The sequence below is a fragment of the Colletotrichum higginsianum genome, chromosome 6, assembly GCF_001672515.1.
Source record: "Colletotrichum higginsianum IMI 349063 chromosome 6, whole genome shotgun sequence".
Lineage (NCBI taxonomy): Eukaryota > Fungi > Ascomycota > Sordariomycetes > Glomerellales > Glomerellaceae > Colletotrichum > Colletotrichum higginsianum.
This window is the reverse complement of record NC_030959.1, coordinates 3,764,945-3,791,900: the sequence shown is the minus strand read 5'-3', so window position 1 is coordinate 3,791,900 and position 26,956 is coordinate 3,764,945. Positions and strand designations below refer to the sequence as shown.

Genomic DNA, 26,956 nt, shown 5'->3' with positions numbered 1-26,956 from the left:
CGGCTGCTGCGTTCCCCGCACCGCACGGGTTGGACGATGATGATGATGCTAGGCTGCATTGGGATAATCGAGACGGGATCACTGTGACTTATAAGTCGTTCTTGCAACTGACTGAAGATGTGTTGTACATATACAGTTGGTTTGAGGTGTTGTTTTCCAGACGGCCCATTCATAAATTTTTACAATCGTCAACCAGAATAACACCTTTTCCTGACCTCTGAGCTGGCTGGTGCACTCCAAACAGGTCCCTCCCCAACCTTCCATCACCATGGATCCCTCCCAGCGCGTCGTCATCATCGGGGCCGGCATCGTCGGCACCAACATCGCCGACGAGCTGGTTGCCCGGGGATGGACCAACATCACCGTCGTCGAACAGGGGCCGCTGACCATGCCGGGCGGCTCGACGTCCCACGCGCCCGGCCTCGTGTTCCAGACGACCGGCTCCAAGACGCTCAGCTCCTTTGCCAAGTACACCGTCCAGAAGCTCCTGTCCATTGGATGCTTCAACCAGGTCGGCGGCCTCGAGGTGGCGGAGACGCCCGAGAGGCTCGAGGAGCTCAAGCGCAAGCACGGATACGCCTCCTCCTGGGGCATCGAGGCCCGTCTCCTCACCGCCGACGAGTGCAAGAGCATCTACCCTCTGCTGAGCACCGACGTCGTCCTCGGCGGCCTGCACATCCCGTCCGACGGTCTGGCGCTGGCCGCCAACGCCGTCCAGTTGCTCATCCAACGCACCCGCGAGGCCGGCGTCCGGTATCTCGAGCACACCCTGGTCACCGGCATCGAGCAGAGCGACGGACGCGTCACGGGGGTGGCGACAAGAAACGGCGTCATACCCGCCGATCTAGTCCTCTCCTGTGCCGGCTTCTGGGGCGTCGAGGTCGGCGCCATGGTCGACCTCCCCATCCCCCTCCTCCCCGTCGGACACCAGTACGCAAAGACGAAGCCCGTGCCGGCGCAGAAGGGGAAGAAGCTCGCCGCGAACGGCGCCCAGCTCCCGATCCTCCGGCACCAGGACCGCGATCTCTACTACCGTGAGCACGGCGAACAGTACGGCATCGGCTACTACGGCCACCGCCCCTTGCCGGTGGTCGCCGCCACGCTGGGCGAGACCCCCAAGCAGGTCGACGAGCACAACATGCCGTCCCGCCTCGACTTCACGCCGGACGACTTCGCGCCGGCGTGGGAGCTTACCAAACGGCTCCTCCCCGCCCTCGCAGAGAGCGAGATCGAGCACGGCTTCAACGGCATCATGTCCTTCACCCCGGACGGCGGTCCCCTCGTTGGCCGGGCGCCCAACCTCGAGGGGTTCTTCGTCGCCGAGGCCGTCTGGGTGACGCACTCGGCCGGCGTCGCACGCGCCGTCGCCCAGCTCCTCACCACCGGCAAGTCCGAGGTCGACCTCTCCGAGTGCGACATCTCGCGCTTCGAGCAGGTCCAGCTCGCTCCCGAGTACGTCAAGGAGGTCTCGACACAGAACTTCGTCGAGGTCTACGATATCCTGCATCCTCTCCAGCCGCGCGAGTCCCCTCGCAACCTCCGCGTCAGCCCTTTCCACGCCCGCCAGAAGGCACTCGGCGCCTACTTCCTCGAAGCCGGCGGCTGGGAGCGTCCGCAGTGGTATGAGGCCAACGAGAACCTTCTTGGCCTGTTGCCCGACAAGTGGAAGCCCAGAGAGCGCGACGCTTGGTCTGCCAGGTACTACTCGCCGATAGCTGCTGCGGAAGCGTGGAAGACGCGGACCGCCGTGGCCATGTACGACCTCACCCCCATTCGCCGTCTGGAAATATCTGGCCCGGGGTCTGTTGACCTGCTTCAACGGCTGACGACGAGTGACATGGCGAAGGAGCCGGGAGCCGTCTCGTTCACGCTTCTCTTGGACGAGCAGGGCGGCGTTCTCAGCGACATCTTTGTCGCCAGACTCCGCCGCGATCTGTTCCAGCTGGCCGTCAACGGGCCTGTCGACCTCGCCTACTTGTCCCGGGAGGCTCGCCTCCAGACGAGAGCATCTCCGGCAAAGTTCGTCCAGGTCCGTGAAACCACCGGCGGGACGAGTGGCATCGGGCTCTGGGGTCCTCGGGCGGCCGAGGTTGTCGCCGGCATCAGCTCCGACAACCTCAGGGACATGCCTCATTCCCGCGTCAAGTCCGCCATCATCGCCGGCATCCCCGTAACCGTCATCAGCCTGTCCTTCGTCGGCGAGCCCGGGTGGGAGATCTACTCCAGTGCGGAGAACGGCCCGCGCCTCTGGGATACCCTATGGCAAGCTGGCCAGCCACAGGGAATCATCGCAGCGGGCCGCAGTGCTTTCAGCGCCCTCCGGCTTGAGGCGGGATTCCGGACATACGGCGTCGACGTCACCACGGAGCACAACCCCTTCGAGGCCGGCCTCGGCTTCGCCATTGACACGGAGAAGCGGGGTTACGTCGGTTACGACGCCATCACAAGATTATCAAAAGAGACACCGTCCCGGCAACTGCGCTGCCTCGCCGTCGACGGCGGCCGCTCGGTCGTCTTGGGCAAGGAACCTGTTTTCCTCGACGGGAAAGCTGTTGGGTACGTCACAAATGCCGCGTTCGGATACACCATCGGCAAGCCCATCGCGTACACCTACCTGCCCAGCACCGTGAAAGAAGGTTCGGGCGTTGAAATCGAGTATTTTGGGCGGCGGATCAAGGCAACCGTCACTGCAGAGCCACTGCGCAAGGCTCCAGAAGGCGTCTCGGCAGCATCGTCGTCGACGACGACGACGAAGCGCGTGCCCATCAGGTCACGCCTGTGATCGCCGAGTCTTCATGATGATGATCTTTGTTTAAATCTGATGATAGCGAACCATGACTTTGATTTAGAATGGCATTGGAATTCAACGAGGCAGCATATCTAGGCAAAGATGATTTTATGATAAGCGCTGTGTTCAACTGTCTTTCGGTATCATGACTGTACGTCCCCACCCTGACTTTGTGACACAATCGTCAGGTAAATGTCTGTCACCAGCTTGTCTGGGGTGTATCTCATGCATTTCCTGCATCTTAACTATCTAAGCATGGAGGTTGAATGGCATCAAGGTGATAAGGGAGCACAATGGAAGGCTTTCTGGAATAGCATGGATAACAAACGTCTTGCGTTGCCTTTTGTCTGTGACTGCCTATCTCAGATGTGGTATTGTTCTCAAAGTATTGGCTTTACTCAGTTCTTCATCAGGGATGGATTGGGTGTATATTTAACAAAAGTCATATGCTGGATATTGTAGACTTCTCTCTTTATGTACCCTCAGTTGCTCTTGGGTATGGTTGTGTTACAGCCTTTGCTTTTCAAGCAACTTGTGACAATTGGGGGAATGAAAATGTACCAGTCGCTCCTTATCCCATCTAGATAACACAACCACAAGCTGGACTAATAGTCGCATCATTGGGAGTCCGGCAGACGGGTCTTGAAACGATCCAAGGTACCTATTCCTCCTCCAGCTTTGGACATCCGACCGGGCACTTGAATGATGATCAGTTTTTCTGGCGTTTATCACCTTGTTTCAAAGACCATTACTTACACAAGAAGCCTGGCAAGTTCCGGGGTCATGAGAACAACAGCTTCCACCGGAATGGGACGTGTCATTCTTGGGACGACCAACAAGCTTTGGGTGGTCAAGGGGGTTGAGCTGCTTGACGGCGGGGCCTGCTAGAGCCACAGAAGCGAAGAAAGTAGCAACAACAAGATAGAATCGCATCTTGATAGTGTTCATAATTCCGGTTACTGATGGTGTGCTACGAGTAGACGCGTATGACAGACAAAAAGCTGAGGAGCAAGATTGATATATCAGTCTAGCTATGTGATCTTAAATGTTTTACGGCTTAGATATATCTCGTTGGGCTCATCAGAACAATCTGCCTTCTCGCAATGGCGGTGTCTGTATGCGAGCAACTCGGACCCACTGTGTCTACTGACTTCCAGGAAAAGACTCTGCATTCAATATTTTATACTTCTGAGACGCTCGCCTGCCAAAGTCCTCGGCTTCGACCAGCGCTATCAGTGATGGAATTCTTCATAATTCTTTTGTTTCTCTGAACCTTAGATATTAAAGAGAAAAGAAAACACAACAAAGTTGTTTGGCTGCAGTACTTTATACTCTAACCCCTTCTAATACTAAATAGAAGCTAATACTTTACTATCATAAGTTGCAGGCTACTCTCTATACAAATAATCCCCTACATTAGAATAAAGGTATCTTTACTGACTTTATATTTTTTATCTCTTTTTGCAAAGTAATAAAAACCCTAGGCGTCAATAATAGTAAACCTTAGACTTATAGTTGTAGCTAGACTAAGCATATGTCTGCTAAACTCGTGACCTGTACCGGAACTAAAAACTGCAACCTCAGATATCCTTTTTAGCCCAAGCTGCTTTTTATGCTGAATAAGCATCCAGGCTGTTGAACTACCGTGGACGGTCCCAAGAATAGCTTGACCCTCCCGGCTATCCATTGAGAACACTGCTTTCTCAGCAAATCCTGGAATACGTGTGTATGCAGCATCCTTTAAAGCCTTTATAACTATGTCAGATGTTCCCTTATGGATAATTTTAGATCGGAAGACAACTTTGAGGCTACTTTGTTCAACACCCCTAGCTCTGCAGCTGTGTTGCCACTGGAAGTAGGCAACATCAGATAGCTTATCTAAGTATGGAACAGTCCCAACAGCTTTTGGCCTCGCGATCTTTGACGTAGGACTAAAGTTTTGATCAAAAACGATAGCTCCAGAGGCCGGGACCATTACATTTTCGTATACTGCTTGGGTGGGCTAGTAGTACTCTTAGTTAATCAAAGTATAGTAAATGAGAGAACCCTTCTATGTTACTTACCCGTGACCAAATGTTGTCTTTCATGTATCTTAAGTTGTGTTTGTAGTAGTATACTGCAGCTTGCGTCTTGTCTACTGGAAGACCCTGATCCGCAAAGGCCTCGTCAAGGGCGTTTCCATAGGATGGAGGAACCGGTAATACACCTTCATCTTTATCCTTGTAGGGGTACCGAAAGACTAACTGAGTCCAACCTTGGTGCCATAACTCTTCTGGGTCGTTGAACGGGCTTGCAACTGAAACCCCATTGTTATACTCAGTTGCCTGTTCTTCGTCTAGAGGGAAAAGGGCTCTAAGATATTGGCCCTTTTTCACGCGACCTTCGTAGTCTTGAGGGAAATTAGGGACCTCCACTTTCTTTGGTTTAGCTTGCTTGGTAGCAGTGTTGCCGGGTGTAGGTGAGGCGCTGATTAGGATCACATAGAGTATAAACCACCAGAATAAACAATGGCGGAAGCCCCTTGATCTAAAAAAATAAACAATAGTAGCCATTCTTGCAAGTAGCAGCTAGTAGGATAAGAGGGCAACAAGATGTACTGCCTCTACAAAATGAAATGTGCGCTGATGTAGTATGATTTGTTTTTCTTTTCAAAGGGGGGGATTTCTAAATAAGGCTAAACAGCAAATGCAGCAGTACACAGGCTTATTTATTAGTAGGGACGTCTTTAGATTCTAGGAGAATTAGTCGCCAAGCTTTAAATTAAAAATAATTTAAGTTTTTTACTTACTTAGAAATTTAAATTATTTTTTACCTGCGTCGCTAATCCTGTATCTGCATTAGGAACGCATCTCGGAGTACTTAAATTAGATGCTAATTTAATGGCCTATAGAAATTAGACTAATCAACTCGGCCTGGCCGGTTGATAGCAATAAGGGACTGCTGCAGGCTTCATCCCAGGCAGTGGGCCGTGTAGAGGTCTAAAGGCGCCTAAAAAAAAGGCGTGGATTAGAGCCTATGTCCGATGGCCTAGGGTGCCCAGCCCCTTACAAGAGTACTTACAACACTACAGAACCTAGGCTATTGTAGCAGTTGGTGACAAACTGACCTTCAAAGGTGTAGCTCTAGGTCAAGTGGTCAAGCTGGGGACCAACGCAGAGTGAAGAAGATACAATATAGCTGTAAGGGGACTACAAGTTAACTAATAATAAATGATTTTTAAGACTGATGATTTTGATAGATTTTGTTGGTACAGGTTATTCGATATATTGATGATCTCACTATTGCTCGGTTCGATGGTGCAGCTATGAGGGAAGGAAGGATAATACACAAGGGTGCCCTGCCGTGGGCGTGTGAGAACAGCTTTGACACCCGAGTGGCAAGAGCATGGCTTACTCAATAGATTTTATGTCGTGGAGACTGTAAGCAATACGGTCCGTAACGGGGCCGTTACCCAGAAGACTGTTCTGTTACGGCAGCCACATAACGGCTGACCTGCTTTTCTCACTTACAATGAGACAAGCTGAACCCCTGTCTGCTCCGCTTAGAGGTGTCATTAATTAGCTATTCTGAGGTAAAAAAGGGTTACTCGATGATAAGGGTCGTACGCACTCCCAAGCGCTTCTCATGCCTCAGGTCCCCTCGGGCTCCGGACCTGGGAACTCAAGCGCGAACCTAGCCCATAACACACTTTCGAAGAACTTGAGTCGTTACTTTATGATTGAAAAATCTGCCTCAAGATTAATACGAAACCGTTACAACCGGTTAGAAGCCTACTTGCATACTGTGCACCTGGTTGCCACGGGCTAGACCTGCGATTGGGCTTTAAGTTTCCCGGAGCTGGGTTGTAAACTTCGTTCAGAAGCTCATGGCCCATCTATCAAACTGTTGACATGTTTGTAGGGTGTCTGTCTGCTTCCGTCATCGCCAATGTTCTAGTTCAGAGCCCGTCTCGCATTCCTTGCGATGCAACTTTCTGTGCCGGTCTAAGTGGATCCTCAGCGTTTCTCGGCATGGATACATCAAGACGGTGGTGGACAGCAAAAAGGCAAAATACATACAACACCAGGTATTCGCTGGTCGTCACCGACCCAACTACTAATCCGGCCCTCACTGGCTTATCTATGGGAGAGCGGACGGGATCCCGAGTTCTCCAGTGGGTATGGTCGTATGTGGTGATTTTCAGGAACAAGGTTGATTATATAGGGACATGTGACTGTGCCGATGCAAACCTTTGCGGTTCAACAGATTCATTGGCTAAGACAACCGGCTCGGTGCATGGTCCCATACCACCATCACCGTCGACGTGAAGGGCGGCCCGGCCCTTGGTGCTGGCTCTTAACTCTGTTGACGAGCCGAAAACCAGCTAAACCAAGCTTCACTATTAGCAGATCATTCCACAGAAATCATGATATCAAGCTTCCATAGGCTGGTAATCCACCAATCTCTCTGCTGTCATTGAACGAATGCCTCCCGGTCTCCAACAACACGCCCTCGCAGACCCTCTTTATGCATTAGCAGAAATTACACAATCTTCACGAGCCAAGTTGTAACTGCAAACCAGTCTGACTGTACTTTAGTGTTCTGTTTCTGGTCGTTTTCTTGTTTTCGGAGTTCATCCTTTTATACCTCCCAAGGTTCAAGTCGTAGGGGCTGCCAGCCCATCCATTTGAACTCCCGTTCTCCCGAGTAGAACAATCCTAGTTGTAGCGCCTGCGCTTGTGAGACTGGCTCTCGTCCTCGCGAGCTCTCTCCTGTTGCTCTCTCTCTCGCTGATCTCTCTCTTGTTGCTCCGTTTCCTGTCGCTCCCTCTCTTGCCGCTCTGTTTCCTGTCGCTCTGCTTCTTGCTCTCTCATTCGCCTCTCTTGCTCATTAAGCTCTCTCACACGCTCTCTCAGCTGTTCTCTTATAATCTCCAAGTTGGCACTCACGAGAATTTCCTGTGGGAAAGAAGTATGTGTTAGTACCGAACCGAGTCCGAAAAGCTCCAAGCAGTCTTGGTGCATGCGCCCTTGAAACACATGCTTCTCCTACACGATGCCTGTCACGTAAGGAGGGATAATTCTCACCTGGACTGTAGCGTCCATGGTGTCCTGTCTTTGGCGATTCTCCTGCTCTCGTGTCTCCCTCTCAACGCGAAGCTTTTCGTCGCGTTTCTGGTCGAGTCTCTCAAGCATGGCGGCCGCTAACAGAGGTCAGTCTGTTTCCCGAATGCTGTTCTTTTCTTGCTATCCTGTTGCGCGTAGATTAGCACATTTGAGAAATGAGTCAATTTATAATACTTTTTGCAGGCTGCTCCAAAGATGTGCTTGTGTGGCGTGGCTGCAACGCTTGCTTCTAAGCTATTAACCTGGTGATGTTGACAGTCTGGTGTGTTATCTTTTGAAAAGGCTCCGTCTTTCAGTGTTGAAGGACCATATTTATACGACAGTATGTAACAAACCACAGTCACTGTTGTCTCGAGATGGTAGCAGTGAGTAGGCATCCGGCTTCTTGACCTTTCGAATCTCTCACCAGCAGAAACACGAATCATTCACCACAACATGTATTTATGAGGCCTGTGAAAGACAACAGACCGAATAGATTTTGCATACGTAGCAACATGAGGGCGGGAGACCAGAAGAACATAACTTCCTTGCTACTGATTCACATGCACAAAGACACAGTTCAACACGTTAAAGCCTGTTCGAACATTGCTGACAACACTGCAGCTCCACTTGTTTTTCAAAACCTGACTACCAATTTAGTTCCAGACACTTTCCCTTGGCGTAGAAGGTCCACTTTCTCGAGCAGGACGTCGATTCCACCATCGAACACTTCAATAGGGGGTGGCTTAACGACATCGGTGAGCTGCGGCAGACTGGCATAAAACCGCACAAGGGCCGCTCGGTGTTCCACATCGACTGGAAACTTGGGTCCCACTGGCGGCAGCCAGGCAAACTCTTTCCCAAACACGGTGTAGAGCATGATCATGTCGTATTTGACGCCAGGGACGTTTGACTCTCCTTGATCCAGCAAGGTCACGATCTTCCCGCCTTTTGCCTTGAGCACTTGGGCGGTGGATGGGCCGGAGCCCTTCTCGGAGATGCAGTCCAGAGCAAGGGTGATGTCTGGGTAGGCCGAAGAGACCTCCTTTACCCATCTCTCCGATCGGTAGTTGAAGACCTTGTCGGCGCCATACCGCTTGACTAGGTCGTAGGAATGCGGCGATGCCGTGGTCACGACGGTATACCCGGCCCTTTTGGCAAGCTGGATTGCAAAAAGCCCAACGCTCGTAGAACCCCCGTAGATGAGGATCGTCCGCTTCGGTTCTTGGCTCTGGTTTGTCTCGTTGGGCCAAGGGATATCGAGATGAACGTTCAGCGCCAATACGGCCGTCACAGCCGAAACACCATAGGTTGTTGCCTCCTCGTCGCTGACACCTGAAGGGATCTTCCAGGCCAGATCGGCCTCCGTCTTGAGGTACTCGGCAAACGCGCCGCGATCGCGGTAGAGCCCGCCGTGGACGACGCCGGCGACCCGGTCACCGACCTTCCAAGACGTTTTCGCCGACGGCCCGACCTCGACGACCTCCCCGGCGTAGTCGCACCCGAGGATGCAATTCTTGGGGGAGATCACGTCGATGTGCTTGTAGTCGCTGGGGTTTAGGGCGACGGCCTTGACTTTGACGAGGATCTCCTGTCCTGTGATCTTGGGCCTGGGGACATCGATGACGTGAGCGCCTTTGAAGCCTGATTTTCCAGTGCTGTGGTTGAAAAGCCGGGCGGCGATGCTCCGATTCGAAACCAAAGCTTTCATTGTGTCTATATCGGCCGCTTGGATGAATGACGAAGTGCCTGCGTACTGAGTTGTTGCTATTGTTGTCTGTGCTGTAGGATAATACTAGCGATGTTGGAAGGCTGGGATGCGACTGGGGAAAGTGCTAAAGCGAGAGATATCTTGTGTCATGTACATGTCTCATGGATGGGATCAACAATCAGTAAAATACTCGAGTCCAAGTGACAGACTAGATGGAGATTTGTAATACAGCAGCCGCATCTGTTCCGTCCAATGTGCTCCGGGGAAACGTTTGTGCCGCAATGTACTAATGCTGCATCTACCTTTGTGATCAGATAATCAAGAGCGCTTTACCAAGACTCATTGCAACCGGAAGACACGCCAAAATAAATGAGCCGCAATGCCCGCTCAGAGCTGTGGTCTAGGCTGGTTGGGACATTTAATGTTCACTAATCCACCCAGCCACGACGCTTTCGAGCTCATTGGTCTCGGCCTAACTCTTGGGTGAATGCCGACGGAACGGATATAGTAATGCCCATTCGGGGTCACGGACACCGTCAACATGTCTGTTGGGAGTACGAAAGGACGGAATGGGAATCAAAGTTTCCAACGGCCTTCATGAGGCTTGTCATCCAAGGAGAACGACACTTTCATCATCACGAGGGGGACCGGTCATCAGTAATTAGACTCACGATACAAAAGCGAATTTGCTGTTAGTCTATTCAAATAGTGAAGGGTCTCTTGGACCTTGGGCAAGCTCAGTGATTAACCATTCCTCATCGTATGAAATCACCCCATCTTTCCGAACATGTCTCTCAAAAAAGTAACTCTTGTTGGTGTAAGTATCTATCGACATCCGTCCCTTATTTGATCCCGTTGGGAGCCTGATCAGATGTCTGTGGAAGGCCAGCGGCAACGTCGGCGTCGGCGTACTGCCTCAGCTGCTCAAATCCGATCTCGATGTGACGATCCTCAGTCGACAAGGCTCGTCGGCGACTTTTCCCGATGGAGCCAAGGTCATCAAAAGCGATTACAGTGCCGAGTCGCTTGAAAAGGTACTCAAGGGCCAAGATGCCGTCGTGAGCATGCTGCCCATCATGGCGCTCGAGGAGCAAACCAAGATCGCGGAAGCAGCCATCAAGGCCGGCGTTAAGCGCTTCATTCCCAGCGATTACGGGTCAGATACTACGGTATGTTCCAGCTTCACTGGCAGCGAATGGTTTGGTCTCATCTGACACGGAGTGATAGTCCGACGATGTACTCGCAGCTGTCCCATTCTTTCAGCCCAAAAAAGCCCACCTTGAATGGCTTGCGACGAAGGAAGCCCAGATCAGCTGGACTACCATTAACACTGGTATATTCTTCGACTGGGTAAGATTCCCTCACGAAGGCTCTCGTCTTGGATGGCCGACCCGAGCGAGTGATTCCACCAGGCTGACAATACCGGTGGTGCTTTAGGGGCTCAAGCAGGGAATGACCGGCTTCGACCTCGCGAATAAGACTGTGACCCTGGTCGACGGCGGTAAAACTCGGTTCACGGCCAGCAATATGGCACAGGTTGGACGCGCCATTGTCTCGGTCCTGCATCACCCGGTTGAAACCAAGAACCAGATGGTTTTCGTCGAATCCTTCACCACGACCCAGGCGGAAATCCTCGCTGTTTTGGAGAAGCTGACTGGCCAGACCTGGAAGGTGAATGAGGTCGGCTCTCAGGCTATCCGAGAGGACGGTTTCGCCAAGTTCAGCAAAGGCGACTATGTGGGAGGGGGATCCGCTGTGATCATGGCCCTTGTCCTGGGCGAGGGCGGACTGGAGGATCATACTAACGTCAAGGGTGGTATCTGGAACCAGCGGTTGGGTTTGGAGAGCGAAAGTGTTGAAGAGACGGTCAGAGAGGTACTCGGGCTGTAGATGAACACTTATTGTGGTTTGAGACGTAAAATCAAGAGTTCAATGGCTGCATATTGTCCGGTGCCAGTGTAGCTTGTTCTGTGTCGCTCTGGGTTCAGGAGGCGAAACAAAGATTCCTGCAGCTTGGTCGATTCAAGTCAGTTCTCAAACACTTAAATGGGCATCTTGTGGCCTGGCAACAACATTTCAGTGTCTAGCTCATTAATGAAATGGGAAACAGAACGCTATCCAGTTAGCCATCAACATATCGACTAAACAGCTCGCGGTTTTGCCCTGCGAGCTTCTCACTTGTTGACTTTACCGCCTTTCCGCAAGAAGGAACAAGTTAAGTGAAAATAGGGGCAAATGTGACAGGCTTTAATGCTTGCGATGGATTGTACACATGCATCGTCTTGGGAGAAACTGAATGATGACGTCGAGCTGCTGTGATTAGTGAGCAGTGCCTCCATCCGCACAAGTCGGTTTTAAAACATAATCAACAATAGACAGTTAGGTGTCTGTGAAGCGGTATGAATGGTAATCAATAATACAGTAGCCTGTGTGACGCCATCGGAATCTCATTTAGCCACGGTCATTCTCCCTAAACATCCATCAAAGACTCTCGATCTTGATAACGACAGGGCATCAAACTGAATTTGCTGTACCAGCCACACCCTTGCGTCCTTGAATTTACAAACAGGTACTCTCGCCGACATGCCTACCACACATACTATGAGTCTCTACTGCCAAAGAGTGAGATTCATCAAGGCCTGGCCAATAACTCGGACCAGTCCTCTCGCTTGATGTAGTCCTCGACGGAAGTTGTTCGACCCTCGAGTCCGAGCTAGGTACTGTAAGCATGCGCCACGTACACCGCAAATGTTCATCCTCAAACTCACGTCGGCTGGGAGAACGATGGACGGGTCTCCTCCCCAGTATCCAAACTCCATGGCGTAGGCGTGCATCTCTCCGATCTCGATGCCGAAGCCTCCCGGGCCGAGCTTGTCCATGTCGTCGAGAGTGAATCGTTCAAAGACGGCGGGAACCCCCAGGGTCTTGCTCCACAGCTTGACATACTCTGGCCAGGTCATAAGCTCCGAGCAGGCCAGCAGGTGTGTGGCCGGGGGCGCTTGCACAAGAGCCTTGACGTAGAGCCCCGTCTCGTCGACGAGAACGTGCGGGATCGGCTGCGCACCGCTGCCGGGCATGCGAAGCACCATGGTGCCGTCTTCGCGCTGTTTGAGCGTTAGCCAGGAAACGATCAAGGCATCATCGAACAAGAATAGTTGCCTTTTTCCACGGAATGTTGACCTCGCCCATCTTCCAGTTCGTCATGAAGAGTCCCATTTCCAGCAAAGACGTCTTCTTGAACAGGTCGGGGTAGGCGGATTCGATGTACTCCACCACAGCCGCCTTGGAGTCGAAATGGAAGATGTTCTTGTACTTCCCGGCGGACCATTTCTGAGCCGCCGAGAGCGTGGACCAGACGAAGACCTCAAGAGAGTCCACCTCGGCGGCTGCATCGACGAGATTCTTGCCTTGCTGGACTTCGAGCTCGTAACACCACTCTGGTAGGGATTGGTTGGGTCTGAGCTGTGGCGATGAGGTTACGGCCATCGCGATGGGGAAAATCGTGTTGCCGAAGATGACGCTGGCTCCTCGGAAGGCCGACTTCAGGGTCTCGACGTCGTTCAAGTCCCCCTCCACGACTTCCACGCCTTTGGACGCCAGGGCCACGCTGTCCGGCTTCGTTGCATCGCGGGTGATTCCTCGGACTTTCCAGCCAGCCTCTTTGAGGAATACTTCCGCCACTGACTGGCCCTATTTTACTGTGTGTTAGGGAGCGGTTGTTCGGTATCGTTGTAAATGGAAACTCACTTGGTTGCCAGTCACACCACAGATTACAATAAGCTTCGACGACATGGTGATATTGGTGTGCTCTAAAGGTTTTGGAACGAGAAGGTATTGTGTCAATTGATTAAAATGTCTGTATGAACACTGAAACAAGAGTTCATTTATGTTTTTTCGATAAGAGTAGGGTGCTTGTTAAATGGGAGTGGCATCAGCAATAGAAAAACCTCCCTCATATCAACCGGAGTTAGTTGAGCCGATTGCTGGAAACGGACCGTCGCCCCGGATTTGTCAGGAAAAGTAGACAAATCAAGCCAACGGGAGAATGCGGTCGTGATCCAGATTGGTAATCGGCAGGCTTATCGGCGCCGAGTATTGGGACGTTGGCAACGGGGCGGGCTTGCGGACTGGACGTACGGACTAGCGGCCACCTCGAGTCGGACATGAGAGGCTGACTGCTGGACAAAATAAGCTTATGTGTGAGCAGCTAGTAGTGATTGGACACATCAAAAGATAAGTAGCAACGACTTATCTGGAATCTGACTTGTACTGTCGTTGGCTATACTGCCGGTTTGAGGGCGTCTTTAAGAAATTGAGAGGACTTTTACACCCAGAGCGGTGTCCCACAGCCGGCAACCAAAAGGCTTGCAGCAAAAGGCAACTGATTGAGGATTCAAATTACCTCCATACTATCCTTCCCACGCTGTGAACCCAGAAAACATGTTGCGTTGCTACTAGCCACCGGTATCGGCATCGTTGACGTTGAGGGTGACGGGTGTGGCGTGGTCAGCGAAGAACGACAGGCGCCAAGGTTGACAGACGCATGTCAGATCATGTCGAAACAAGCGTCGAATATCTCACTCGCGTCTTGCTAGCAGCGTCTCATCGCGTCAGATATGTCAGCCATGGCGGGAAGAGGTTTACCACAGGGGGCTCTGCCGGGTCCCTCGTTTACAAGTCTCACTTGAATCTTCTGGTTATTCTGTTCCAATCTTCTTACAGCTAGCTAAACTCGGCCACTCTCCGTCACCATCTCAAATGTTGTTTTGTTTGAATTGGATCACATCTCGCTGATTCCTCTGGTATAACGGCGCCAGCTGCCCTTCTCCTGTCTTCTCTGTGCCATGATTCATGGACTCAAATCATCTTCACGTGATTGTAATAAAAATCAGGCAACGTGACGTCTGCTGAAGCCAGGTATCTAAAAAGTACATGTTTTGTATTGAAAATCGACACGCCTTCCGCAGACTCCCCTGCTACTCGACTGCCACTGCCACTGCGCCCACCACCTAGAAGAAGTCGCCGTCGAACTCGAGAGCGACGTCGACGCCGCTCTCCGTGTGGACGTCCGCGACGGGGACGGTGACGACGGTCGCCTTGACGGCCCGGTTGATCTCGTAGTTGAGGCTCGTCCGCTCGACGCTGACCTTGATGGAGTTGAGGTTGGTCGCCCCGCGGTGCCAGAAGACGAACTTGTAGTCCGTCCCGATGTACTGGGGCGCCTCGGTGAGGAATTCCCGCCAAGGGGCCTTGGCCGTGAGCCGCCGGGTGTAGGTGCCGCCGTCCTCGTTGTCAGCGAGCCTCTTGGTGGTCGTCTGGAGAGGGCGTTTGTTAGTGGTGTCTTGGAGTGCCAACCAGGGCGCGTCTTGTCCCAAAGCTCACTCACCTGCTTGAACTGGACCTTGGTGTACTTGTCGTTGGCCTTTGCATCCGCGAGACCTTCGAAGTGGTGGGCCTCGCCGTACTGAGGCGGGTCGCTAGGGTTGGCATCAAGCTGCGAGGTCTTGGGCGCGCTGTCCCTGGAGATGCCGTCGTCAAGGTACATGTCGTACGTCTATCATGTTGAGTTCAGTTTTTTTGTTGTCTTAACAGAGGATAGGAGGGCCCTTACGTTCTCCTTCCCTTCCTTTCCGGGGTAGACGTGGATGGTGATGGGGTTGGCGTTCTGAGGCGTCGTGCTGGGGTCTGGCACGTAGTCTCTGACCTGGATCTTGGGGATGATGGCGCCTGGACGTGCGTCAGTGAGATTCCGTGTCTCCTCACAGGCACAGGGAAGAGGGGTATCTATAAGAACTCACCTTCACGGACATACATGGGCGTCGAGAAGGGGATCTGCCGCTCGTCGTCCGAGATGCGGCAGTCGTACTCGATGCGCTGACCGCCGGACGCGGCGGGGCCGAGGGGGGCGCCGAGGGGGTCGTCGGGCCGCAGGTTCAGCGGGTACCAGGAGTCGGGGTACGGCAGATAGACCTTGCGGGACTTCTTCTTGCGCTTGTCGTCGCCCACGAGGCAGGGGGCCACTAAGAGATCGTTTCTCACCATGTACTGCGAGCTGGTGAAGCGGCGGTTCTGGATGGGGTTAGTGACGGAGTTGAGATCTGGTCCATGTTGCCATCAAACTTACATCGCTGCTGAACAGAGAGCGGTCGAGGGCATCGGTGATGGGCTGTGTAGAGGGGTAGAGTCAGTGTCTTCTATAGTCTCTCACCAAATCCAGCTGCATGTACTTACCATGGCTCTGGCGATCGGCAGCCCGTTGATCATGTTCTCGAACATGGCATCGTACAACAGCTGCATCAACGAGTAGCGGAGACGGATCAGATACCGGCAGGTGGGCAACACGGCCCTGTAGATCTCGCCCTCGCGGCCCTGGAACTGGTCTCTGTGCTGTTCGTAGTGCAACTGGTACGCGTACGGCTCCTGGAACCACTTGCCGTCCTTCCTCATTGTGCCCTTGCGTTCGCCTTCGTTCCACTCGCGGTAGCGGGTGTAGTGGTTCCTGTGTAAGGTGTCAGCAGCGTTATCAAGACAGTGTGTATGCGTTCAGTAGACCCCATGAGGGAGAAACATACCGGAACCATGGCAGAAGCGAGTACGCCCCGTACCAGCGGATGATCAACTCCGGGTTCGGGTAGTTCCTCTCAGCCTCGATGAACTCGAAGCCGCCGACGTCGGCGCCGGAGATGGTGACGCCGCCCAGGCCCAGGGCGAGGACCTGGGCGACGGAGATGCGGAGGAACTCCCACGTGGACGAGTTGTCTCCAGTCCAGAGACCGGCGTAGCGGTGGCTGCCGGCGAAGCTGCCGCGTCCGATGATGAAGTTGCGCCGGTTCTCGCGCCACGCGAGCTTGGGGTTCTTCTGCTTGTCGTCCTTCATGTGCAGGTGGTTGAGGCCGTGGTACGTGGCCTTGTGCAGGTTGTAGCTGTACAGGGACCAGATCTCGATGGCCTTCTTCTTCTCGGCCGAGTTGGGGTCGCCGCACCAGCCGTCGGAATCGAGGAGCAGGCGGAAGGGGAGGCTGCAGCGGAGCTTCGTGTCAGCTTTCTACGTATGTAAAATCAGACGATATATGTGCTCCTTGTTACTGAGTTACGCTTGGAAAACAGGAGACTCACGACTTCATGTCACCGTACTGCTCCGCAATGCAAGGGCTCGTCATGTCCTGCCATACAAAGTCCAGCCCCGTCTCGAAGAGGTACTCGTACTGCTTCCCCCACCATTTGCGGACTTCCTTGTTGTTCAGGTTGGGGTAGTGTCCCGGGTGGCCGTTCCGCCACCCGTAGTAGACGCCGCCGTGGAACGGGCCGCCCTTGTTGAAGTTCTCGGCAAAGTTGTAGTCGTCGCCGTCCCAGTAGTCCGGCTTGTCCGTGTTGGGGTTCGTGAACCCGACGTTGCTGGTGCTGTACTGGAGGTACCGCTGCTCGTGGGCCCCCGGGGCCGAAGGGTCCAGTTCGCGCTCCTCCTTGAGGAAGTACTCGTTCTTGAGCCCTTCGTTGAGGGTCGAGTACGTCGCCGAGGGGACGCTGCTGATGTAGGGGGTGATGTTGGTGCTGCACTTGACGCCGAGCCGGCGCAGCTCGCCGAACATCCACTCCGGGTTCGGGAAGTGGCCCGGCTCCTTGTTGATGGTGAAGGTACGGTAGTCGTCCTGCATGTCGACGTCGATGTGCATGCCGTCGAGGGGGAACCCGCAGTTTCGGTACTGCCGCACGGCGTCCATGACCATCTCCTGCGTGTCGTAGCCGTAGCAGCCTTGGTGGTACCCGAGCACGTAGCGCGGCTTGAGCTTCGGCTTGCCGACGATGGAGGTGTAGAGCTGTATGACCTCCTGGATGCTGTCTCCCGCGACGAAGATGCCCTGGAAGCTGTTGAAGCGCGTGGCCACGCGCAGCTGCGTCGGGTCCTTCATGCCGATGTCGACGCAGATCTGCGAGTAGTTGTCGATGAAGGTCCCGATCTGCGTCTGGTAGCCGGGCTGGGCGTCGACCTCGATCCAGTACGGCTCCGAGTGGTACAGCGGCTCGCGGTCGTCCAAGGGGCCCTGGCCGTAGACGTTTTGGTACTTCATGTTGTCAAAGTCTGTGGGGAATTGGTTGTTAGTCGTGTATCCCAAACATTGACGACGAGAAGAGCACGCACTGAAATAGTTCATGTAGGTCTTCTTCTTGAAGAGGTCCTTGCCGCCCTGCTCTCCGAATCCCATGTAGTCCGCCGTGATGGACTTCTCCAAGCACAGGACGGCCGAGTGCTCGCCGTAAAGCAGACCGCGTGGCTTGGTCTTCCAGATCACCGCAGGACGGATTCCCTCGTTCAGGGGGAGCTCCAGAGCCTCTACCACCCCCTTCTCACAGTTCTGCGGCCTCGGTCTTGCCTCGGCCGGCGCAAGACTCTTGAGCACCCTCACGGCGGTGATCTGGAACGGGTTCCGCGAGATCCAAAGCTGGAGCTCCGTCTCGGGCGGAGAGACGGGCGAGCGCTTGACGATGGACTGCAAGATGTAGTACTGGTCATCCTCTATCAGGTCGACCTTCCAGGCGAGTTCCTCGCACTTGTCAAGAGTACTGATCAGCTCCGTTGTGGTGTCTCGGATGAGTGTGCGACTGTGTTTTGTTTTCTATTCAGTTGATCTGCTGCCAGTTTTTTTTTAATTTGTGGGAACTTACGTGTTATAGTCGGTAAAGTGAGACGGCTCCTTGTTGTGAGGGTCGAAGCGGATACGCCAGACTCGGGGTCTCAGGAACTGCACGAGGAGCAGAGAGCCGTCGTTGAACCGGAAGATCCGCCCGTGGCTGCAGGCCGGGTTCGGCTTGCCGTCGGGGAGGTTCTGGTCGTCCTTGCTGAACGACACCCTGCTCGGCTGTGCGATGCCGGTCGCCTGGCCGTCGACCTCATCTTGAAAGAAGTCGTCGGCCTTCTTAAAGATGAAGTGGTCCCGGAGCTTGGTGGCGGTCAAGTTATCTCCCATTTTGAGATAAGAGTGAGTATTAAGATTAAACGTGTAAGTGCAAGATTTAAGAGATGAGGAGTAACATGTCAGCCGCGAATGGTGATGAGTGAGATGAGATGCCAGTGCTCCTTGTCTTATATAGACCGTGGCCCTCTTACCGAACACTTGGTGATGGATCCATAAGTTCTCACAGCAAGACGGCAATAGGTCAATAACACGAGAGTTAAACCCAAATCTATTGGATGAGAAACACGAAGTGTCTTCCTCATGGTCTAGACGGTTCAGCTGAGCGTTCCCATTCCCTCCTCCTCGCCGGTTTCATTCCTTCGACTGTTGAGACGATGGAGACGACGGGAGATGACGGCGCGACCACCTCGTTGGATATCCTCTTTAGCACACGTGGCGTCCTAATCTCAGTCCTCATTATAAGAGAGACAGATTCATTCCGTTTTGGGCCGCAGCTGAAGATGAGTGAGTTGCCAGTGAAGGAGACCTTTTGAGACAAACCGTATCCTCACTTTTCAGGCGAGAGGCCCGAACAGCCAGTTCCTGAAAGCGTTTGCAGCCAGCACGCATTCATCCGGAAGACGCGTTGCGTTGGAAACTCAGATTCCGACTCTCTGGAAACTACCCAGCCAAGAAGTTGACCCCGTAGAGCCAAGATTGCGTGGAAATCATCGCCTCAGCCCCATGACCCCGAAACCGGGGCGGACCGCGGCCCGTCTCGAAGGCCACACTTGTTAGGGTCGCCATGTCTCGGCTTGGTGCTCGATGCCGAATGCCGTCCCATTTCAAGGCAGACCACATGGGAATTCTAAATCACACTCACACTTACCAGCAAACGACTAGCTGGAAAGGACAGTCCAACACGCTATTCAGTCTTCTCGTCTTTATATTATCTAATCAGGGCTGGACGTTGATCTGGTTGATCGACTCCCATTTCCACGCTGGGACAACCAAGTGTTGAAAAGATTGCATGAAAAGGGACGCCCCGTCATGCAGATACGAGAACAAAATATCCGGATCCAAGATAAGCTGCTGGAAGACTTCCATTGCGGCTGGTAGACTTGGTCTGACTTACCTGTCGAATGCCTCCGAGACACCATCCTCTCGGTACAGGAATCTTGTGTATCTACAACAACTCCAACGGTGGCGTTGACAACATACGACTGCCCAGGAGCCAACGTGCATGCGGGCGAGTAGCACGCCTCGGCCATGAGATGGAGCATTCCGCGCCGTGATGAAGCATTCTCCACCGGAACACGCACCGTCCCACGGCTGAGCGTTTCTACCCCAGACTTCGAACGGGATGCTAGACACCCACATTCGTTCGCGAAGGTGTCTCAAACTCAATGGGACCGGCCTCGCGTGCCGCTCCGCTCAGCTACCCCGCCCGACAGCTCACCACGCGGCGAAGCTGAGGTGAGACAGAGTCTACCGTTTGGCCAACGGAGCGGACATGTTTCAAACAATCCGCATCCGGCCTCCGCAGTGGTTTGAAGAAAGGGTTTACGATAGTCACTGGTGATTTGTGGGTGTGAGTTGTGAGTTTTGTGAAGAGAAGGGGGTTCGGGAAAAGCAGTGATTACTCCAAGTCCAGGGTTAGAACCTCAACTATATAAGTGATATAGCGTATCCCGGCCAGATGGGTGAACAGTTCTCATCCATCCTCATCAAATCTCATCTAATCCGGTCCTATCTCATAACACTCTCTCACAAATGACGTCCGCCGACTTTGCAGTGCCCGAATTTGGGCGAGCCGTCATCGAAGGCGACCGTACGGATGGATATTGGGTTGAGACTTTCAAGTTTGAAAAAGACGAAGTGCCTGGTCTTGTTGCGTGAGTATCTCACTTTAAGATGAACTCACATCTTGAGTGTCTATCTTCATGCTAACCTAATCCAACAATAGATCAGGTCTGGCCTCCGGCGAGATCGAGTTCCTCGATAACCCCATTGCCGCCGCCCGGCATGCAGCAAAGGCCAAGGGCGAAAGCTTCGACCCCTCAACGGTTGACATCACCGGAGGTGAGTTGAATGTATTTCTTCTGCCTGTTCTGTTTTCCTGAATGCTTACGCACGTCCAAGAGTGGAAAAAGTACCAGGTGGCCAAGTTCTCGAGCCCCGTCGCCGTCGTGGCGGTCGACATCAACAGGAACGGCCTGACGGACATCGTCGTCTGCCACGACTACGGCCCGTTCATGCTCGAGTGCGACGTCAACGGCGGCTGGATCTCGTGGCTCGAGAACCCCGGCCGCGACAAGCTGGGGGAGCCGTGGAAGATCCGGATGATCGGCCGCTGGCCCGCCATGCACCGCATGAAGGCGGGCTACTTTACGCAAAAGTGAGGAAGATGCCCTCTCTTGGTTTGTCTTTCCAATGCTAACGATCCGTAAGGTCTGTCATGGAGATCGTCGCCGCTTCTGTTGTTTACGGACAGCATGACAAGGTTTGTTGCTGGAGCGCTTTCAACTTCGAAGTTATGCAGGGCTTCTTTCTGACAGTGGTTGTAACACAGGTCACCCCTATTCCCATTATCCGTTTCCAGGCTCCGGAAGACGTTCTCAATGCGTGAGTATCGAACCACAGTGACCAATCTTCATAATGCTTACCCGGCGCAAGGACGGAGTGGCAACGCTCGATCATTGACGACGAGAACTTCACCGTCATCCACGAGCTGACGGTCAAGAAGTAAGTTACAGACGGTTATCTATCCATGACACTTTGAACAAAAGCTCACACAGACAGGTTCAACGGCCCGACAGGGCTCGACTCCATCGTGGTCTCATCCCGCGAGGGCGCCAACTGGCTCTACTACGAGGGCGGCGAGTGGAAGCGCCAGCTGCTGTCCATCGGCGAGCCCAAGGAGGACCGGCAGCTGCCCAACTCGCAGGCGCCGGGCTCGGGCGACCACTGGGGCACCGGGTGCGCCGACGCCGGCCGGATCGGCGACGACCCGTTCGCCTACATCGCCACGCTCGACCCCTTCCACGGTACGACGGCCTGCGTGCTGTCCAAGGTCGGCCGGGGCATGAAGGACTCCAAGTGGCAGCGCCACATCCTGGACGTCTACGGCACGCCCAACCAGCTGATGAAGTACGGGGACGGGCCGGGGCACTACATTATCTGTGCTGATTTCGACGGTAAGGTCGAGGGTCATTTATGTGCGCCGAGTGAGGGTATCACTTGCTAAGAGTCTATTTACCAAACAGGCGATGGCGACGACGAGTTCCTTCTTGCGCTCTTTGGCTCGCTTGACCGCGACAAGGACCTGAACTCTGTCATTGTAAGTGACTGACCCTTGCGCAAGTTGCAAACTCGAGTTCTCTCAAGTGCTGACGACAACATCAACAACAACACAGCCTGTCAAGGGGCCCAATCCTAACAAGGTCAGTAACAAGACTATGACACTACGTGCGGTAACTCTGCAAGCTTTCGAGAGTCTGACAACCTCGCAGGGCATCATGTACTACAAGGCCATCGACGTCGAGAAGGGCCTGTTTGCCAAGTGGAAGATTGCCGAAGAGTCGTCCGCCCGTATCGCCATCGGGTATGTCGTCTCTCCATATTCTTATCCCCCCCCCCCTCCCCCAGGGCCAACTGCATTTCTGACTGACATTCTCTCTCTCGTCTGTAGCAACTTCAGCGGCACCGACAGGCTCGACCTCATCTCGGTCGAGTACAACGTCCCCCGCTACTACGAGGAGCCCAAGCCCGTCATCACGCTCCACGTCAACAAGTTCGCCAAGCCCAAGCCCGCCGTCACGGAACGCCACATCGTGCCCACCGTCTGGGACAACGAGGGCCTCGTGTACCTCGCCCGCCCCAGCGAGGTCAAGTCCCCGCAGTCGTTCCCGCTCATCGAGGTCGCCAACTACGCCATCAGCGTCGAGATCCACCCGCCCGGCGCCAGGATCCCGCTCGGCCAGAACGACGGCGTCAAGGTGCTGTACGGCTCCGTCGCCGACATCGAGGGCACGCGCTCGGCCCTGGGGCTGCCGTCCTTCCCGCGCATCGCGTCCGTCCAGAGCGAGGATAGGGATCTCAGCGCCGACAAGGAGAAGGGCGTAGTCCTGCTGCGGCTCGTCTCCGTCCGCGAGCAGCCCGAGGCGTGGGCCAAGGCCGAGGACGTGCCGGTCAAGACGACCTTCAACACGAGCGAGCTCGGGCTCGAGTTCCCGGAGCTCAAGTTCACCAAGGTCGAGGAGCTCTGGTGGGGGGCCGACTTCAAGGGGGTCGACTTCACCAACATGTCTGGCTTCTATTTCCGCTTCCAGGACGACAAGTCGCAGATTGCCCACTTGCAATTCTGGACCGCCGGTGAGTGACTCCCCCTGAAAGATGTTTCTTCTTCTTCTTGGCCTATAGCGGGTTTACGCCGCCTCCCTTCCGTGACCTTTCGTGAGGACTACCTACGGTGTTGATGACTGACGTTTCCCCCCACAGGCCCCAACGTCGACTGCGGCGTTCACAACCACGGCAACGACATCTTCCAGGAGATCCACATCTGCCTCTCGCCCGGCACCGAGGACGGCGGCATGTGGCGGCTCAGGGAGGGCAAGGACCCCAAGGCGGCCCGGCCCGACGACTTCGACAAGGTGGCGCTGCCGCGGCTCAACGAGCACGGCGGGCTGTGGTACCGGGACTCGTACGGCGACGCCGTCCGCGGGCACAACAACGTCGTGTCGTACCCGTGGCACAAGTGGCAGGGCGGCAGCAAGGGGAAGAACGTGGACGTCTGGCTGGCGCTCGAGTTCAACCCGGGCCTTGTGCTGTAGTGTATTGCAGTAGTGTGTTGAAAGAGAGGGCAGTTGGTTGCTGTGTCCAGCTCCTATGAGAGTTGCTGTTGTTCGGGTCCAGGTTTGTGTACAATTAGGTACTTTTCTAATCATCCAATTTCATTTCGTCGACTTGACTCATATGTCTGCTTGGTTCAAGTTGAGTAAGTCATCATCTTAATAAGTCGTCGCGCGTGATGAGATGTGAAAGAGAATATCGGCAAGACGAAATTGTGGGTGTTCCTGATAACGGAAGGGGTATTATTATCATCTGAACTACTAAAAACTACTACAAACTCCACGCTCGCGGCATCATCTAGCCAAGAGGGGCACAGGTGAAGGGGCTGTTGATCTTTCCAGTCCTGAACTTGAGCTCCTGTAGACAAAATATTAGCATCATGCCGATTGATGAAGGAAGCAACAACACTCGGGAGGAAACAACTTACAATCTCGACGATACTGGCGTAGGTACCGCACACGAGGACAACGACACCGATGACAAAGGCAAGGCCGTTGAGCGCGGTCTTGGTCAGGTTGTGCTTGGCAAAGGGGGAGCCGTCGCGGATGAGCATGAACCACATCAGGGCCGGGAAGTAAAAGGTGAAGCCGGAGATGAAGAGCGAGGAGCTGATGGACAGCAGCTCGGAGAAGAAGGGGATGGCCTCGGCGATGATGAAGGCGATGATGGTGATGACGGTGATGAGCACCAGCCAGGTGATCCAGCCCATCTTGGTGTTGATGAAGCGGATGATGGAGTCCTTGTAGACGCGGCCGTGGATGTAGCGGCCGACGACGGTGGTGTTGATGGAGCCCGAGATGAAGATGACGGGCAGGGCGACGCCGAAGGCGATCTTGGAGATGAGGTTGCCGGCGGACAGCAGGGCGGGGGAGTGGACGTCCTGGCCGACGAAGGCGTAGATGAGGGCGCCGGTGAGGGTGTAGATGAAGATCTCAATGAGACCGAGGGCCCAGATGGACTTGACGTAGTCCTGGGGGGTGTGCATCTCGTCCATGAAGGAGAACTGGCAGATGGCGAAGGAGTAGGCGAAGACGATGTTGGTGATGGCGATGAAGGTCTCGGCGAAGGTGATGCCCTCCTTGGGCCAGGCGGACCAGGCGGCGGTGGTGATGGAGTCCTTGTTGATGCCGGTGGCGATGATGGTGATGCCGATGGCGAGGATGATGGAGACGAAGTCGATGTAGCCCAGGATGGCGACCTCGGCGAAGGACGGGGGGATGGCCAGCAGCAGCAGGATGATGGCGGAGACGACGGCGAAGACGATGGAGCAGGCGCCGTCGTTCGTGATGTTGCCGAGGGCGATGGCGCCGGTGAGGACGTGGGAGCTGACGAGGAAGGTCAACTGCAGGGCGAACATGACGCCGATGATCTCGTAGCCGAGGCGGCCGAACATGAGGCGGCCGGCGTCGGCGTAGTGGGAGACGTGGGGGAACTTGATCTTGACCTGGCCGACGACGTTGCTGGTGTAGATGGCGACCATGCCGAGGCCGATGCAGAGGATGACGCCGGCGACCATGCCGAGGGTGGCGAAGGCGGCCGGGAGACTCAGGCTGCCGAGGGCGATGGCCTCGACGATGAGGACGACGGTGAGGCGCTTCCAGCCGAGGCGGTGGAAGTGGGCGCTGCCCTGGGCGGCCTTTTGCTTCTCGAGGTCCTGGCGGTTCAGGTCGGTGACCTCGCCGACGACCTCGCCGGGGAAGACGGCATCGCGGGAGAACTGGGGGGCCACGGCGGCGCCCTCGGACTTGCTGTCCTTGTACTCGGCGCCGGCGGTTTGGTTCTGTCTGATCTGATCGTGATCCATGATGGGTGGTGGGGTTTGGTGTTGTGTGGGGGGGTGGGTGGGCTTTTTATTATGATTTTGTTTTTGTTGCTCTCCCGGGTTGTTGAAGTGTGGCGTGGGTCCTTGTATGGATATATATGACGGAGGGGTGACGGGACTGGAGTGTTGACCGAGTCTGACCGAGTTTTGTCACAACACAGTTGGTTGTTGTTGTTGTTGGTGGTGGTGAGAAGAGGTTATGGTGGCGGTGGTCCAACTAGATGGCACGCGCACACAGTTACACTCACACACAAGAGATGGAGGAGAGGAGGGTTGGACCGGGTTGAGCTGGTCTGACTTCAGTCGAGAAGATGAAGAGGGGAAGTGATGGAGAAGTCAAGAGCCGGTTGGACCTGAAAAGAAAAGAGAGAGAGGGAGAGAGTAAAACATCGAGAAGATGGGAAGAAAGAGGCAGGATATATGGTGGCCAAAAGGGCGGAGCACCAGCACCGACCCCGGAGTCAGGCCGAGGGCTCGACCTCGTGGAAGGCAACTCGAGTGAACGCATTCATTGGACTGGTGAACAAGGGTCTTATCTCTGGCCCCCGCGATCTCACGGGCGGTGTCACCGGCAGCTGGGCAAAAGGCCGGGATGGGATGGGATGGGACGGGATGGTGGTATGGTGGTATGGTCCCTCTTCTCTTCCTCCGGACAAGTGGGCGGCGGCGAAGAGAGATAGATAGCAGGGCCAGCCAAACAGATGGGCAGACGGACGACCGAGATGGGGTCTACGAAGAAGAAGACCACGGCGGCGACGGCATCAAACCTGGCTGCCCCCCTCCCTCCCTCCCTTGCTGCTTGCTGGATTCCGTGCGTCGTGGAATTTGCGGGGGAATAGACCGTTGCAGAGTTTCCCCACGAATTCACGTCCCTGATCCCGTGAGCGAGGCGAGACGGACGAACGAGAAACACTGGCCCTCTGGCGTTCCGAGTTTCCCAGCGGAATCATCGAGACGCAAAAGAACATTTCCTCTTTGTCAACGGTACAACTAATCCCAGGGCCGCCATGTTGGGTTGGTAACTCGTCTGAAAGGGCGCGTCGACGGGGTTCCTGTGGGAACTACAGCGGGACTGAGGCAATTGCAAGAGTTTTCGCATCGTAATATGGTGGATATTGTGACCTACACGTTACCTAAGGGGACCCAGATGCAGAGCCCGTAGGTAGGGTGGCCTCACCTTGGGGACCACCCTTGAGTCAGTCCGCCGGGCATGATGAACTCCGAAATACGACCGGTGGCGGGAAAAAAGAGAGACTGGGACTGGGATGACGAGTTTGAGAGACGAGGACTCTCTTATCTTTCTCTCTCTGTCATGAGTGTTTCCGAAACTCGAGACTGTGGGAAAACAACGTCATGGTTTGTCAAAGAGCCAAAGAGTCAAAAAGACATCAGACGTTGGGCCAAGACCGTGAGGCTCAAAGTCTTTCGGACGGGAACACGAGATAAGACAAGCCAAGCTGGACGATTGCCGAACCAGGGGGAGGGGGGAGGGGCCTGAACTCTACATACACACACATAACGATGTACAGGCACACACAACACATACGCATACCGCATACGGCATACGGCCCAAGAGTCAAGAAAACTCTCCCATAGGCCTCCCTCCCCCCCCCCGGTCACCCTCGTTCCCGCGACCATAGGGCGAAACGTAATAGCGCCGTCTTAGTCCCGTACATTCCCGACATCCTTGAGTCGTGATCCCGGCCGATCCCACTCGTCACGGTCACCCTTTGGGAAGGCTTCTAGAAGATCGCCCAGACGGCCGAGAAAAGGCTTGTCGACGCCTCCTACGTGCTTCCCTGTTGG

The 26,956-nt window shown here is 54.5% G+C and overlaps 9 protein-coding genes across 9 annotated transcripts; 3 read left to right on the top strand and 6 right to left on the bottom strand.

Moving 5' to 3' along the window:
* Positions 1-268: 268 nt before the first annotated feature.
* Positions 269-2,782, top strand: CH63R_09496 (FAD dependent oxidoreductase; the record flags this gene model as incomplete). Its single annotated transcript, XM_018304470.1, has 1 exon — positions 269-2,782. One exon carries the CDS (start codon positions 269-271, stop codon positions 2,780-2,782), a length of 2,514 nt encoding a protein of 837 aa, XP_018156493.1.
* A 1,486-nt stretch (positions 2,783-4,268) lies between these two features.
* On the bottom strand, positions 4,269-5,340 carry CH63R_09495 (WD domain-containing protein; the record flags this gene model as incomplete). The annotated part of the gene is made up of 2 exons (XM_018304469.1): positions 4,269-4,790; positions 4,852-5,340. 2 exons carry the CDS (start codon positions 5,338-5,340, stop codon positions 4,269-4,271), a joined length of 1,011 nt encoding a protein of 336 aa, XP_018156492.1.
* A 2,145-nt stretch (positions 5,341-7,485) lies between these two features.
* CH63R_09494 (uncharacterized protein) lies at positions 7,486-7,962 on the bottom strand (the record flags this gene model as incomplete). The annotated part of the gene is made up of 2 exons (XM_018304468.1): positions 7,486-7,725; positions 7,855-7,962. 2 exons carry the CDS (start codon positions 7,960-7,962, stop codon positions 7,486-7,488), a joined length of 348 nt encoding a protein of 115 aa, XP_018156491.1.
* A 547-nt stretch (positions 7,963-8,509) lies between these two features.
* Positions 8,510-9,583, bottom strand: CH63R_09493 (TOXD protein; the record flags this gene model as incomplete). Its single annotated transcript, XM_018304467.1, has 1 exon — positions 8,510-9,583. The coding sequence occupies one exon, from the start codon at positions 9,581-9,583 to the stop codon at positions 8,510-8,512; it is 1,074 nt and encodes a 357-aa protein (XP_018156490.1).
* Positions 9,584-10,370: 787 nt separating this feature from the next.
* CH63R_09492 (Isoflavone reductase) lies at positions 10,371-11,473 on the top strand (the record flags this gene model as incomplete). Its single annotated transcript, XM_018304466.1, has 4 exons — positions 10,371-10,400; positions 10,468-10,752; positions 10,811-10,933; positions 11,021-11,473. 4 exons carry the CDS (start codon positions 10,371-10,373, stop codon positions 11,471-11,473), a joined length of 891 nt encoding a protein of 296 aa, XP_018156489.1.
* Positions 11,474-12,215: 742 nt separating this feature from the next.
* CH63R_09491 (NmrA-like family protein) lies at positions 12,216-13,375 on the bottom strand (the record flags this gene model as incomplete). Its single annotated transcript, XM_018304465.1, has 4 exons — positions 12,216-12,296; positions 12,352-12,687; positions 12,731-13,273; positions 13,331-13,375. 4 exons carry the CDS (start codon positions 13,373-13,375, stop codon positions 12,216-12,218), a joined length of 1,005 nt encoding a protein of 334 aa, XP_018156488.1.
* A 1,217-nt stretch (positions 13,376-14,592) lies between these two features.
* Positions 14,593-18,549, bottom strand: CH63R_09490 (Alpha-1,4-glucan lyase; the record flags this gene model as incomplete). The annotated part of the gene is made up of 9 exons (XM_018304464.1): positions 14,593-14,898; positions 14,970-15,137; positions 15,195-15,310; positions 15,463-15,652; positions 15,708-15,749; positions 15,815-16,082; positions 16,156-16,602; positions 16,700-18,184; positions 18,248-18,549. The coding sequence occupies 9 exons, from the start codon at positions 18,547-18,549 to the stop codon at positions 14,593-14,595; spliced, it is 3,324 nt and encodes a 1,107-aa protein (XP_018156487.1).
* A 1,701-nt stretch (positions 18,550-20,250) lies between these two features.
* Positions 20,251-23,309, top strand: CH63R_09489 (uncharacterized protein; the record flags this gene model as incomplete). Its single annotated transcript, XM_018304463.1, has 10 exons — positions 20,251-20,372; positions 20,444-20,559; positions 20,620-20,875; positions 20,929-21,102; positions 21,154-21,222; positions 21,280-21,674; positions 21,744-21,817; positions 21,894-22,081; positions 22,169-22,851; positions 22,978-23,309. 10 exons carry the CDS (start codon positions 20,251-20,253, stop codon positions 23,307-23,309), a joined length of 2,409 nt encoding a protein of 802 aa, XP_018156486.1.
* A 316-nt stretch (positions 23,310-23,625) lies between these two features.
* CH63R_09488 (Amino acid transporter) lies at positions 23,626-25,132 on the bottom strand (the record flags this gene model as incomplete). Its single annotated transcript, XM_018304462.1, has 2 exons — positions 23,626-23,685; positions 23,756-25,132. The coding sequence occupies 2 exons, from the start codon at positions 25,130-25,132 to the stop codon at positions 23,626-23,628; spliced, it is 1,437 nt and encodes a 478-aa protein (XP_018156485.1).
* Positions 25,133-26,956: the final 1,824 nt, after the last annotated feature.